Below are 13,713 nucleotides of genomic sequence, written 5' to 3'. Positions count from 1 at the left end.
GGTTGGTTGGACGGTACTGGTCGGCAGTAGTTACCTGTGGTGTTGGTCGGACGGTACTGGTCGGCAGTAGTTACCTGTGGTGTTGGTTGGACGGTACTGGTCGGCAGTAGTTACCTGTGGTGTTGGTTGGTTGGACGGTACTGGTCGGCAGTAGTTACCTGTGGTGTTGGTTGGACGGTGTTGGTCGGCAGTAGTTACCTGTGGTGTTGGTTGGTTGGACGGTACTAGTCGGCAGTAGTTACCTGTGGTGTTGGTTGGACGTTACTGGTCGGCAGTAGTTACCTGTGGTTTTGGTTGGACGGTACTGGTCGGCAGTAGTTACCTGTGGTGTTGGTTGGTTGGACGGTACTGGTCGGCAGTAGTTACCTGTGGTGTTGGTTGGATGTTACTGGTCGACAGTAGTTACCTGTGTTTTAGGTTGGACGGTACTGGTCGGGAGTAGTTACCTGTGGTGTTGGTTGGACGGTGCTGGTCGGCGTAGTACTGGTGTGATGTCTGTCGCGTAGTTGGGTTAGTTGGACGGTACTGGTCGGCAGTAGTTACCTGTGGTGTTGGTTAGTTGGACGGTACTGGTCGGCAGTAGTTACCTGTGTTTTGGTTGGACGGTACTGGTCGGCAGTAGTTACCTGTGGTGTTGGTTGGTTGGACGGTACTGGTCGGCAGTAGTTACCTGTGGTGTTGGTTGGTTGGACGGTACTGGTCGGCAGTAGTAGTTACGCCGTGGTGTTGGTGGTTGGACGGTACTGGTCGGCAGTAGTTACCTGTGGTGTTGGTTGGTTGGACGGTGCTGGTCGGCAGTAGTTACCTGTGGTGTTGGTTGGACGGTACTGGTCGGCAGTAGTTATCTGTGGTGTTGGTTGGACGGTGTTGGTCGGCAGTAGTTACCTGTGGTGTTGGTGGCGAGTAGTACCTGTGTGTTGGTTGGGACTGGTCGCAGTAGTTACCTCTGGTTTTGGTTGGTTGGACGGTGCTGGTCGGCAGTAGTTACCTGTGGTGTTGGTTGGTTGGACGGTACTGGTCGGCAGTAGTTACCTGTGGTGTTGGTTGGTTGGACGGTGCTGGTCGGCAGTAGTTACCTGTGGTGTTGGTTGGTTGGACGGTACTGGTCGGCAGTAGTTACCTGTGGTGTTGGTTGGTTGGACGGTACTGGTCGGCAGTAGTTACCTGTGGTGTTGGTTGGACGGTGTTGGTCGACAGTAGTTACCTGTGGTGTTGGTTGGACGGTACTGGTCGGCAGTAGTTACCTGTGGTTTTGGTTGGACGGTGTTGGTCGACAGTAGTTACCTGTGTTTTAGGTTGGACGGTACTGGTCGGCAGTAGTTACCCGTGTTTTAGGTTGGACGGTACTGGTCGGCAGTAGTTACCTGTGGTGTTGGTTGGACGGTACTGGTCGGCAGTTGTCACTGGCATTGGTACATAGTATGAAATAAGATATTGCAAAAGTTTGGCATCCGATGCGCTCTATGTCAAAAAATTATTTGAATTCGGGAAAACCCGCTCGAAAGTTGCAAATAGCCAGATGACGCAAATTTACAGTCATACTTTTGTTTGGTTTGGTTTGGTTTAACGTCCTATTAACAGCCAGGGTCATTTAAGGACGTGCCAGGTTTTGGAGGTGGAGGGATACCCTGGAGAAAAACCACCGGCCTACGGTCAGTACCTGGCAACTGATCCACGTAGGTTTCGAACTCGCAACCCAGGGGTGGAGGGCTAGTCATACAATGAATATATCCATTATAATTTAAACACTTTTTCGCAAATAAGAATATCCCTATGTTATAGCTTTAAGTTTTGTATTCAAAATCTGTTTTAAACATTTTTTTTTTTTTTTGAAAACAGTCACCACAAGGTCGACAGGCCAATATGCGTCATACCTCTTTATATAGAACATGTACTATATCATTGTACCCGCATATGTCTGTTTAATGTGCTACATTATAACTGCAAATCAACAAAACAAGGAGTATTGCACGAATTGGTATGAATGTCCAGATTATTGGTTTTACATTCAATGTATCGGGAATAAAATATTTTTCATATAAAGTTAATCTAAATTTTGGAATTGCGTAAGTGTTTTGATTTCACAAACTGTAATAACTTAAAGAGTGTACTGTATTTGGTATTATATCGTGCAAGTATGAAAGCGTGGAAATGTTCCCTATTTTATAGAAGTGTGAATTTCCTATATTTCAGACCCAGTTTCAAAATACAAACTAGATGTATGGTGCGTAGGTTCCCTTACGGACCCAGTTACACTAAAGGTCGTACGTCTACACGTAGATGTAGACGTAACTTACGTCTAAAATGAGTTTCACTAAAAGTCGTAACTCCGCAAAGCGTTAAGTTACACTTAACTCTACACGTAAGTCTACGTCTGCTCTCGAGTACACTTAACTCTACACGTAAGTCTACGTCTGCTCTCGAGTACACTTAACTCTACACGTAAGTCTACGTCTGCTCTTGAGTACACTTAACTCTACACGTAAGTCTACGTCTGCTCTTGAGTACACTTAACTTAAACGTAAGTCTACGTCTGCTCTCGAGTACACTTAACTCTACACGTAAGTCTACGTCTGCTCTCGAGTACACTTAACTCTACACGTAAGTCTACGTCTGCCTTGAGTACACTTAACTCTACACGTATGCTCTCGAGTACACTTAACTCTACACGTAAGTCCACGTCTGCTCTCGAGTACACTTAACTCTACACGTAAGTCTACGTCTGCTCTCGAGTACACTTAACTCTACACGTAAGTCTACGTCTGCTCTCGAGTACACTTAACTCTACACGTAAGTCTACGTCTGTTCTCGAGTACACTTAACTCTACACGTAAGTCTACGTCTGCTCTTGAGTACACTTAACTCTACACGTAAGTCTACGTCTGCCTTGAGTACACTTAACTCTACACGTAAGTCTACGTCTGCTCCCGAGTACACTTAACTCTACGCGTAAGTCTACGTCTGTTCTCGAGTACACTTAACTCTACACGTAAGTCTACGTCTGCTCTTGAGTACACTTAAACTTAAACGTAAGTGAAACAAAACAAATTCTCATCACAGCAGACGCTTTGAACAACGGATGTTACATGACACAACATAATTCATATAAACCGGATGACGGGTCATTTTTACGGAGAACAATGTATAATATATTCTATCTATTTCCGCTCTAAGGATAGTTCGGAAGTAAGCTGTGATCCGCTTCATTTCCGTTTTCATTATGGGACTAATAATTTTGTTTTCTGAACAATCAAATAGCGTAGGTAATGGACTTAACATTGGACTACGGAAAAGAATACAGAAGTAGTATACTCAACTCGACCAACACTCACACTAAATAGAAATCTAAGGCTTGTTGCAAACATTTTTTTCCAACATGTAAACCATATGTCACTCTGTATAAAAAAAAAATCAGCTTCTTAGTACAATGTAGTCGACCTTTGGCACAAACTGCCAAAACATTACATATACAGGAACATTTTAAAAACTGTTCCTGTTGTAATATATTGATATGGATATAGAGGTTATACCACATTGTCCACATGCTTATAAATCGTTATTAATGTACTATAGGGAAAAGCCACTAATTAGAGACGGTCTCAATCCAACGCGTTAATGTTGTGTAATACGAACGAAAGTATAACATTATACAGAGATTATTATATATACTCTTTGTGTATATGTGCGCGTTTTTTTATTTTAATCTGTATCACGTCAATCATTCGGTATTTCTATGAATCCAACTTTCTTCTTGAAAATGTTTACTTACATACATTTTCTATTATTTATAATCATTACTTAATCATTATCCGTTAATTGAATTGTGTAGTATGAAGTAGTCTGCTCAGTAATATTTGTGTCTCTAAAGATATTCACTATGATTAGTAGCTGTAATAGGAAATGTACTGTACGTCATTACACGAAGCGATTATGATTTACACTTAAGAAAAGTCTGACTATGGAATTTCAAAATTTAACAAGAGATCCCAGAGGGATCTTGGCGCCCACCATTGAATGATCTTTATAGGTTCTATGTCAGATTGATCTTCTCTCTACTTTTCCCTTCATTTTACTAATCTGTGCAAATTGAGAAACATCCCTCCAGTACTTTTCAAACAAGGGAATCCTAGCTATATAAGAAATTTGAGATTTAGCGATAATGGCTGTTTGTTTGCCAGGTTGTTTTCAGGACAGACTGGTCCAAAAATGCAATACGAGGGACCAAGGGGAACCTACATATGAAATTTGAGAAAGATCCCTTCAGTACTTTATGAGAAATAGCGATAACAAACTTCAATTGGCAAAATCCATAATGGCTGCCTGTCGGCCATCTTGTTTTCCGATTGGTCTCAAAACGCAATATGCATAACTAGCCACCAAGGGCAAACTACATAGGAAATTTGAGAAAGATCCCTTCAGTACTTTCTGAGAAATAGTTATAACAACTTAATTGTCAAAATCCAACATGGCTGCCTGTCGGTCATGTTGTTTTCCGATTGGTCTCAAAATGCAATATGCATAACTAGGCACCAAGGGGAACCTACATATGAAATTTGAGAAAGATCCCTTCAGTACTTTATGAGAAATAGCGATAACAAACTTCAATTGGCAAAATCCATAATGGCTGCCTGTCGGCCATGTTGTTTTCCGATTGGTCTCAAAATACAATATGCAAAACTCAGCACCAAGGGGAACCTACATATGAAATTTGAGAAAGATCCCTTCAGTACTTTCTGAGAAATAGCGATAACAAACTTCAATTGTCAAAATCCAACATGGCTGCCTGCCGGCCATGTTGTTTTCAGATTGGTCTCAAAATGCAATATGCATAACCAGGCACCAAGGGGAACCTACATATGAAATTTGAGAAAGATCCCTTCAGTACTTTCTGAGAAATAGCGATAACAAACTTCAATTGTCAAAATCCAAGATGGCTGCCTGTCGACCATGTTGTTTTCCGATTTGTCTAAAAATGCAATATGCATAACTAGGCACCAAGGGGAACCTACATATGAAATTTGAGAAAGATCCCTTCAGCACTTTCTGAGAAATAGCGATAACAAGAAGTGTTTACGGACGGACGGAGGGACGGACCACGGACCACGGACGCAGGGGCTATTTGGGCTAAAAAGTAAATAAAGAAATGAAATATACATAGACCAATTTATATCTATTTGTTACTTGGCCAGCATCTGAAAACATCTATTCTTTAATGCTGATAAAAGAGGTATAGTATGCCACGTAACAGCTACAGGGACATTCACAATGTTTTTGTAACAAGCACCATGGTAACAGCCCGATTCTGTGATTGACATGGGTGGTACTGTCCGGGCATGGGTCGTTTGTGATTGACAAGGGTGAGTACTGTTCGGGCATGGGTCGTTTGTGATTGACAAGGGCGAGTACTGTTCGGGCATGGGTCGTTTGTGATTGACAAGGGTGGTACTGTTCGGGCATGGGTCGTTTGTGATTGACAAGGGCGAGTACTGTTCGGGCATGGGTCGTTTGTGATTGACAAGGGCGAGTACTGTTCGGGCACGGGTCGTTTGTGATTGACCAGGGCGTGTGCTGTTCGGGCATGGGTCGTTTGTGATTGACATGGGTAGTACTGTTCGGGCATGGGTCGTTTGTGATTGACAAGGGTGGTACTGTTCGGGCATGGGTCGTTTGTGATTGACAAGGGCGAGTACTGTTCGGGCACGGGTCGTTTGTGATTGACCAGGGCGTGTGCTGTTCGGGCATGGGTCGTTTGTGATTGACATGGGTGGTACTGTTCGGGCATGGGTCGTTTGTGATTGACAAGGGTGGTACTGTTCGGGCATGGGTCGTTTGTGATTGACATGGGTAGTACTGTTCGGGCATGGGTCGTTTGTGATTGACATGGGTAGTGCTGTTCGGGCATGGGTCGTTTGTTATTGACATGGGTAGTACTGTTCGGGCATGGGTCGTTTGTGATTGACAAGGGCGTGTGCTGTTTGGGCATGGGTCGTTTGATTGACAAGGGTGGTGCGGTTTTCATATGTATACATGTATATGACTCGCCCAGTCGCATAAAAGTGCAGGGTTATATCCCAAAGTCGAGACTGTCTCTGGTTTCAGGGAGAGTTCCCAATCTAATAACCATTTTAATGTACAAATCCTGTTTTGATATATTACATGTTCGAATGTTTCCAGATATCATTTGTCTTCTTAATACTCCCAGGTCCTTGATTTTAATTTAGTACGTCCATGAACTATCCTCCAAAAAGTGTGTAATTATACCCCTTAACCAAATAACTTTTTATACTCATGTTTTTTTGTTTCGCTATAGATTCTTTTGAACAATGTTCATAAAAATATATCAAGACGATTCGACAAATGGTCCAACACTAGATATATATGCCAGGAAAAAACGAATTTTGAACACTGAATGATTACATTTGGTTGTATGTCATGTGAATGAACTCTGCAATATCACTTTAATATAAGTTGAAGATCAAAATGTAGGTCAGTTATGGCCCAAGTATGAAGTTCCAGTGACTGGTATTGGAGGAGATAGAATCCAGACAAAATTTTCTTTGATATACTAGTATGTCAAACTTTAAAATGTGTCAGCGACCTACTTTGATATACTAGTATGTCAAACTTTTAAATGTGTCAGCGACCTACTTTGATATACTAGTATGTCAAACTTTAAAATGTGTCAGCAACCTACGTTGATACACGACTCACCACCTCACTCAAGTGAACATATGCCTGAAGCATTAAGTTCCAGTGACAAGTAGTAAAGGATATTCTAGAAAGTGACCAGTGACCTTGAAAATAGGTCATGGTAATTTATACATAGAACTTTTTAGGAGTTAAAGTCAGGATTACAGACACCCACTTGTGCACCAAACCAAAACTTTCCTACTTCAAAACCTTTATAACATAAATTATGACAAAATTTCAAAACTATGTTGAATGATATCCTTATGATGATATAATGCGAGAATCAATACCTAGTTCAGAATTACAATTCAAACTGGGAAATCCCCACGACACCAGGGAACCCGTTATGCGGTTCTGTGAAATTTCTCTAGATTTGGTAGATAAACCCATGCTTTTCCGTTAATGTTCCAGGGATGTAACTCAGCACACGAGGTTGGTTCATGTTCAAGATATAGATGTTTATTACATACGATATTTGTGAATTGTTAATTGAACTAAGCAGATCTGAAGGAAATCAAATGAAAACTTGATAAGGTTTTGTATCTATAAACAATGACGTAGAGACTTTAACAAAGCTATGAGCCTTGACACAGTTATACAAATATATTATAACATAAGCCAATATGTGAGAAAAAGTTTTTATTTGTACTTGGACATAGGTCAAGATATCTTTGTAAAAACAGCTGTTTGTCGTCCGGTGTCCAAGTACTGTAGTGAGTGGATTTATTATGAAAGGCGTCCATAAAATGATTTCCTCTATTACTGTAAATATTGTACAATAACATTTTTTGCCAATCTTCTTTCGACAGGCAATGAAAGCATCATTTTTCATGATGATTTTTCCTATTGCGACCGCGTCTTCATTCTTATTGTCAATTTGTTGATAAAGCGCTAAAATTGGGTCAGGGTAGTTTTTGATATTCACACAACTCCAACAGCTTTCATAGTACAAGCAAAACCAGTGGTGTCTTAACATGCTTTTAATGTTGAATCTTAGATTATTCTCCTTTGGATGTCTCGTCAAAGTTCCCAACCAGGTCTGAAAGTAAACAAAGGGAGACAATTAAAATACTTGACCATTGCCTTGTTACTATTCTACAGCCTTTATATATTCTTATAGATGTTGTTTATTCACATTGATTGAAAGTGATTAAATCAAAAGTTATAATTTGGTAAAATTCTACTGGTGATGTAGAAATCTAAATTCCGGCTCCAGTATTAAGTCAAGAAATACTGTCATCCTGGAGCACTTCTGTTGCTGAGTAAAATCAAAGTTAAGCAGTCTTTAAGGCTTCACTGATCAATTCAGTTTTCAGTGTAGCAGTTTAAGGGCATTTACAGTCATACTAGTTAACTTAAATAGCCAACTGTTATTCAATCATCAGGACATTAGTCTTGATGCATAAATAACAACTCTATTGAGGGATAATTTGTCTTGTTAGAGGTTTGTACCCACCTGGAACTCCATCGTCGTCATCGTCAATGTCTTCTGTGGCAGGTTTGTCTCCTGAGCCACCTAAAGTAAAAACCAAACAAATATGCAAATATTTCTCATTAGCCAAGTAAAGTATTTTGCTCCTGTTCTCCATGAAATTATTCTGACATAAGATTTTCACACAACTTGCTGTATAACCTTTATCGCCAACAGTAGAGAGATTGAAAATTGAAATATTATTAAAAACGAGTGACCTTTTCATCTTAAAACCTTAAAAGTAATACAAACAGGTACATGTGGTATGGACAGATTGTGTAAAGTTAAGGTTTTACAAAGATTCAGCAAAAGGAAACTACTATCCAATATGCAGAAACCAATTTTAGATTTTAAGTGAACTCTGCATTTAACTTTCATACCAAAGAAAAAGAAAAAAACATGCCCAAGGAAAGCACTTTCAATATTTCTAAAAGAACTGTGATATTGGAATTATCAACTTCATTGACCAATTGGGACTAATTATCAAATAGAAAACTTTGTTACTCAAGCACACTATGTTTATTATCATTTTTCTTCACATTTGTATTGTTTATTAAGGGCCAAGAACACCAAAAGAAGTGATTAAATATTATGGTACCCGCATGTTTAGAAAAAATATTTTACTGAATAATGCTAACTTAGTGCAGATCTAGAATATTTAGACAAATAGTTTACTGAATAATGCTTAATTAGTGAAGATCTAGAAAATTCTATCTACAGCTACTACCGTTGAAATGTTAAGCACGAGCTCAAAGATATTGCAACACATTATTTTGAAACAAACCTCCCTGATTTCTATCTCGCCTGGGCCCCATCAATCCCTCTCAGGCCCTAGGTTACAACTCCTTTGACTCACCATGCTTGTGATATCACATTTTAAATTGTTTGGACACCTACCTGACATGCTGCCTGTGACAGAGGATGCTAGCTTTTTAAATAGTTTGGACACTTACCTGACATGCTGCCTGTGACAGAGGATGCTAGCTTTTTAAGTAGTTTGGACACCTACCTGACATGCTGCCTGTGACAGAGGATGCTAGCTTTTTAAGACTACTTAAGCTTTCAGCTCCCAGTTGATTAAGAATACCAGGCAACATCTCTGCGATTTCTGAAACCACAAGATAAGATATGTTAATACAGGAAGTAAATTTATCTATATAAAACATCATTTATATGTAAGATGCAGGAGATCCATATTATCTATGTATATAACAACATTTACATTGAATATCACCGATCACAGGAGATCACCTATCGTAGCCACATTGTCTATTTTCAAAATTTACATTGAAATATATAGATCTGCTACAACATCCTGGTTATTTGCATCAAATTGATTGAATCATTCATCCGACAACAATGACCATCAATTAAACAAGTCTTGATACTGGTAGGGGTTACCCAACTTACGTTTGTTCTCGGCCTGTCCTGTGATTGCAAATGTGTTTGCAGCAAGAGACGCTTGCACTTTGGGATTATTAAAATGGATGACCATACCATCATCCTTGATCATGTTCACCTGAAATCAACAAAATAATAAAACATGGGTCAGTTGGTGGTGACTAGTGTTTGGATATTTCTCCATATATAATCAATAATTAAGTTCATGACAGATGTTAACAAGAGGCCCATTCTACCTGTATTGCTCACCTGCTTCTTATGCAAATCTGAAGTTGATCTAGACCATTTATACAGATGCTCAGCTGATTTTTGATCTAGACCATTTATACAGATACTCAGCTTATTTTCATTCAAATATAAGAGCAGGTCCTGTTTATTCATTTCAATATTGTTTGCAGCCCTTCATCCCAGCATACTGGCCTTATATCAGGTCTCAGGACATCTTTGTTATTGAGTCACATTAAGAAGATTTTAACCCTTTTGACCCCTGTAACCTTGAATGTAGTTCAAGGTCATTCGTTTAAACAAACTTGGTAGCCCTTCACTACAGCATGTTTAGGCCCAATATCCAGTCTCTGGGCCTCTCGGTTATTGAGAAGTTGTTTAAAGGGAAAAGTTCTCAATAAATAGCAATTACAAGATCACAGATGACAGTAGATTTGAACAGCCCACCATTTGAAGTATTGGTGATATTAAATTTTAAATATTTCGAATCAACCAGGTCAGACAGCCTTCAAGCTGCTGCCTTCTGGCTACAGAAATTTCTAAATGAACTGCCTTGGAATCCTTACCCTGTAACTATGTTTTTAGACTCATCAAAAGGAGTTCTTATTACATTAAGAAATCTTTTTCAACAATTTGTCAACGTGTGCAAAAAGAAAAGGTTTCTCAGTCAAATAATATAAAGCAAAGCGTTTAAAAACACACAAACATTTGGAATAGAATTTTCAATAAATTTTCCCCAATTTGTACAATTGTGAATTGGTTGTAATTTTACGCGAGATTCTGATAAATAGATTAATGTCAAGAAGAAAACGAGATTCTGATAAATAGATTAATGTCAAGAAGAAAAGACAATGTGAACTATACCTCCTCAATTCCTGGGATGTTACTGACAGAAAGTTTCTTCAGTGAGCTTTGTAATTTCTTATCATCTGTTGTTGCTGTACGATGCACCACCTTCTTCTTCCTCCTTGCAGTACCCTGTCAAATAAGTGAACGTCGGTAGTGAACAAAATTTATTTACAGTATGAATGTTTCATTGTAACATGATCTATATTTGTATGTGATTTTTATGGTCTGTGCTTTCGTTTTCATTCATGACCTGAATTTTATATCTTAAATTTTCCCTGTGTCCCATTACAAAGGAATAAAGTGGGTTCCCCAAATAATGACGAACTCAGGATTTCAAGACTTGAAAAAAGAACTGCAAGTTTAAACAATTGGTTTTTGACCACAAATTTTATAGATTATTTGAAGCATTAAACAAAATCATATCAACAGGAACTTACCTTTCCACCGATGCGTACTTGCTGTTGCAGCTGCTTCAATTTTTCAGGATTCATTTTTAATCTGAGAAAAAAAAATATCACCAAAATATTTACTGTAATAAGTTTTCCTGTCTCATAGAGGATTAGAGTTATCATTAAGATCTAATATCAACCAACTTGTGGAAGATTGAAATACCTAATTAGAACTGTTAACAGGATGGGGTTTAATATTGTTAACATCCTAACAGGGTCATTTAAGGATGGCCTCCCATGTGTGCGAGTGTATATGTGTTTTGGGAGGCTGCTGTATGTTTTCGTAATGTCTCCTTGTGATAGTCTGGACCTTTTACTAATTTACAGTAGTACCTCACTGAAGCAAACTTCTGAAGACATCCAGCAGGATACACCACCCAGCCGCCTCATACTGACAATGGGCAAACCAGTCATCCAAATCCCAAAATGCAGAGTGCTAAGCAGGAGTATATGTATACGTAGCAACTATCATTTTTATAAACTCTGGCATGTCTTGGCCTAGAGACAGAACCGCTCAACTAAAGGCCAAAAGTGAGGCATTGTCAAGGGAGACATTAGGAAGAAGAGAGTTGTTGAGAGAGAAGAGAAAAGATAAGATCCCAAATTTTGATGCCTCTTACGATCATACAACAGGTACAATGCCCATGTACCGACTAATATCATATGCTCCCCAATAGCTAGCTGCGATAACAGGGCTGGACGACGGACAAATGGTTTCTGACAAAAGGGCGTGGAGTAGTGTAGTGCATGAATATTCATTCTACCCATTAAATACAAAAAGGGATGAAAATAGCAGATAAATAACAGTAGAGTTTTACGAGATTCTGTCTATAAACATGACAAAAGTATATACTGCCATAAAAATAAGTGGATCAAAAAAATAACTTCATGTGCAGAACTTCAGAGTGGGATAATTACTTATAAACCAAAACCTTAGCAACATTAAAGTGTCGGAGATTTCCACGTTTTCATATATATATTGTGTGCTCTGGCCCTCCGCCAGACATGCATGGTGTCAGGGCCGGAGGATACTTGGGCTAGATTCTATCATACCTCCCTTAACTTAATTATTTCACCCCTCACAACCTGATTAAGTAGCTTACTGAAATCTATGCACAATACCATGATGGCATACAATAACACCATAAGCAACTACCACCAGCTGTCAAAGTTTGATACAAAGAACAGGTTGCCAATATATGCCAATTGAGGTAGCTTTGTTACTAAAAATAGCCCAAAATCGCTGTAAACTGAACTTTTAAACTTTGTTTGTCCAAGTTGCATTTATTTAGTCATGAAACATCATGCAAATGCAAAAAATAAAAACTATTTGTGCATTGAAAAGCACCAAAAATTGATGCAATACTTCCAGTAGTGTATAACATCAAGATTCTATAGATAGACAATGCTTTCAGTAAACATATTTTAGTAAAATATTATTTCCCCTGTCGAAAATTAAATCACCATTAAATAATATATTTCAAAATTTACTACTACTAAATTAATTTTGTCTATTTTAAGTAACAAATCCATACATGAACTAGCGTATAATACGCAAGTTGGCGGCTTTCCCCAACCTGAATAAAGTTAGATCTTAAACAGGCATTAACAATACGGTACCAAAATCACAAGTAATATCAACTCGTTCCTTTTACATTTAATTTATATCATAAAAATGAAGTATTGGTCACCGGACTAGTAGGAATTTCTGCTTCAGCCTATTTTTGATGCATCTGCTTGGAGAGCAAGAGGTTGCTAGTTCAAGACCTGTTTCATTATTATAATCCTTCTCATTTTACTATCTTAATAAAGATGAAGATCTGCATTTACCCTGAAGGTGCCAAAATTTGTAGGTCTTTTTTTTTTAGAATTGTATCATAAATACTTTAAACATGAATAAAATCCACTAATAAATTTAATAATCACACAATTTTGGGTTGTTCTATGGTGTAAAATAAGAATGTCTATATTGTTCACCACCGATATCAAATATCTGAAATCCAAAATGATTTGCTTGCATAAACATGCATCGTTTTCGCCGTGTCTTGACATTTCCTAATAAGTCGGGAATCGTTTCTAGGAAATAGGTATTGGTTGAAAATATATTAATTTCAGATGAATACAAGTCGTCTTAAAATTAAATGGATTATATGTTAACAGCACATACTACAGTTTCATCGAATTATTAAAAAGTGAATGGATCTCTATGCTGGAATGTCACTGCTAATTTATATCAGTTAACAAACAACGCCGTGTGATCGTCAATATCAACATTGATACGGACTTCACGTTCGTAGTTGGACAACCAACAGGCCAATAGTCTCTATATAAGTTTGTAATTTCCAAAGTTCAATTAAACAGGCAGTGTAATTTCACGTTTGTATACTGTATTTACCCTGAGTTTTGATCAACAAAAATGAAGACCCACGAGGTTTTCTATGGCCGCCGCTGAAGAGGGCTACGTCATCGTTATTTGTGTAGAAGTCTTCATGAGAAATCAATCGATATTTTTTTTCCGAATACATAAAAAAATATATGCATATGTAATAAGTTACCTTTATATCACATTATATTATTGATACACAAGAAGTAGAACGATCTACAGAACACCGCTAACAAAACCATATA

The 13,713-nt window shown here is 38.4% G+C and overlaps 1 protein-coding gene and 2 long non-coding RNA genes across 6 annotated transcripts; 1 reads left to right on the top strand and 2 right to left on the bottom strand.

Annotated features, from left to right (window-relative positions):
• Positions 1-122: 122 nt before the first annotated feature.
• On the bottom strand, positions 123-1,296 carry LOC117324918. Of its 3 annotated transcripts, XR_004532087.1 has the most exons (3): positions 989-1,296; positions 544-670; positions 123-366 (listed from the first exon to the last, which is right to left on the bottom strand). It is a non-coding gene; the product is annotated as an uncharacterized LOC117324918 (long non-coding RNA). The 3 variants fall into 3 exon arrangements; XR_004532088.1 differs by lacking the exon at positions 544-670; XR_004532089.1 differs by lacking the exon at positions 544-670 and having other exon boundaries at positions 1,033-1,296.
• On the top strand, positions 715-2,062 carry LOC117324919. The gene is made up of 2 exons (XR_004532091.1): positions 715-896; positions 1,296-2,062. It is a non-coding gene; the product is annotated as an uncharacterized LOC117324919 (long non-coding RNA).
• Positions 2,063-7,314: 5,252 nt separating this feature from the next.
• On the bottom strand, positions 7,315-13,597 carry LOC117324915 (transcription factor BTF3 homolog 4-like). Of its 2 annotated transcripts, none has more exons than XR_004532086.1 (7): positions 13,481-13,597; positions 11,074-11,134; positions 10,652-10,765; positions 9,572-9,680; positions 9,115-9,269; positions 8,147-8,206; positions 7,315-7,729 (listed from the first exon to the last, which is right to left on the bottom strand). XR_004532086.1 is itself a non-coding variant. In XM_033880756.1 (7 exons), exons 2-7 carry the CDS (start codon positions 11,125-11,127, stop codon positions 7,689-7,691), a joined length of 477 nt encoding a protein of 158 aa, XP_033736647.1. In that variant the 5' UTR covers positions 11,128-11,134; positions 13,481-13,596; the 3' UTR covers positions 7,315-7,688. The 2 variants fall into 2 exon arrangements, 1 of the variants encoding a protein (XP_033736647.1); XM_033880756.1 differs by having other exon boundaries at positions 9,171-9,269; positions 13,481-13,596.
• Positions 13,598-13,713: the final 116 nt, after the last annotated feature.

Source organism: Pecten maximus, chromosome 4, assembly GCF_902652985.1.
Source record: "Pecten maximus chromosome 4, xPecMax1.1, whole genome shotgun sequence".
In the NCBI taxonomy this organism is placed as follows: Eukaryota; Metazoa; Mollusca; class Bivalvia; order Pectinida; family Pectinidae; genus Pecten; species Pecten maximus.
The sequence above is the reverse complement of the archived record's forward strand: the minus strand, read 5'-3'. Positions and strand labels throughout refer to the sequence as shown.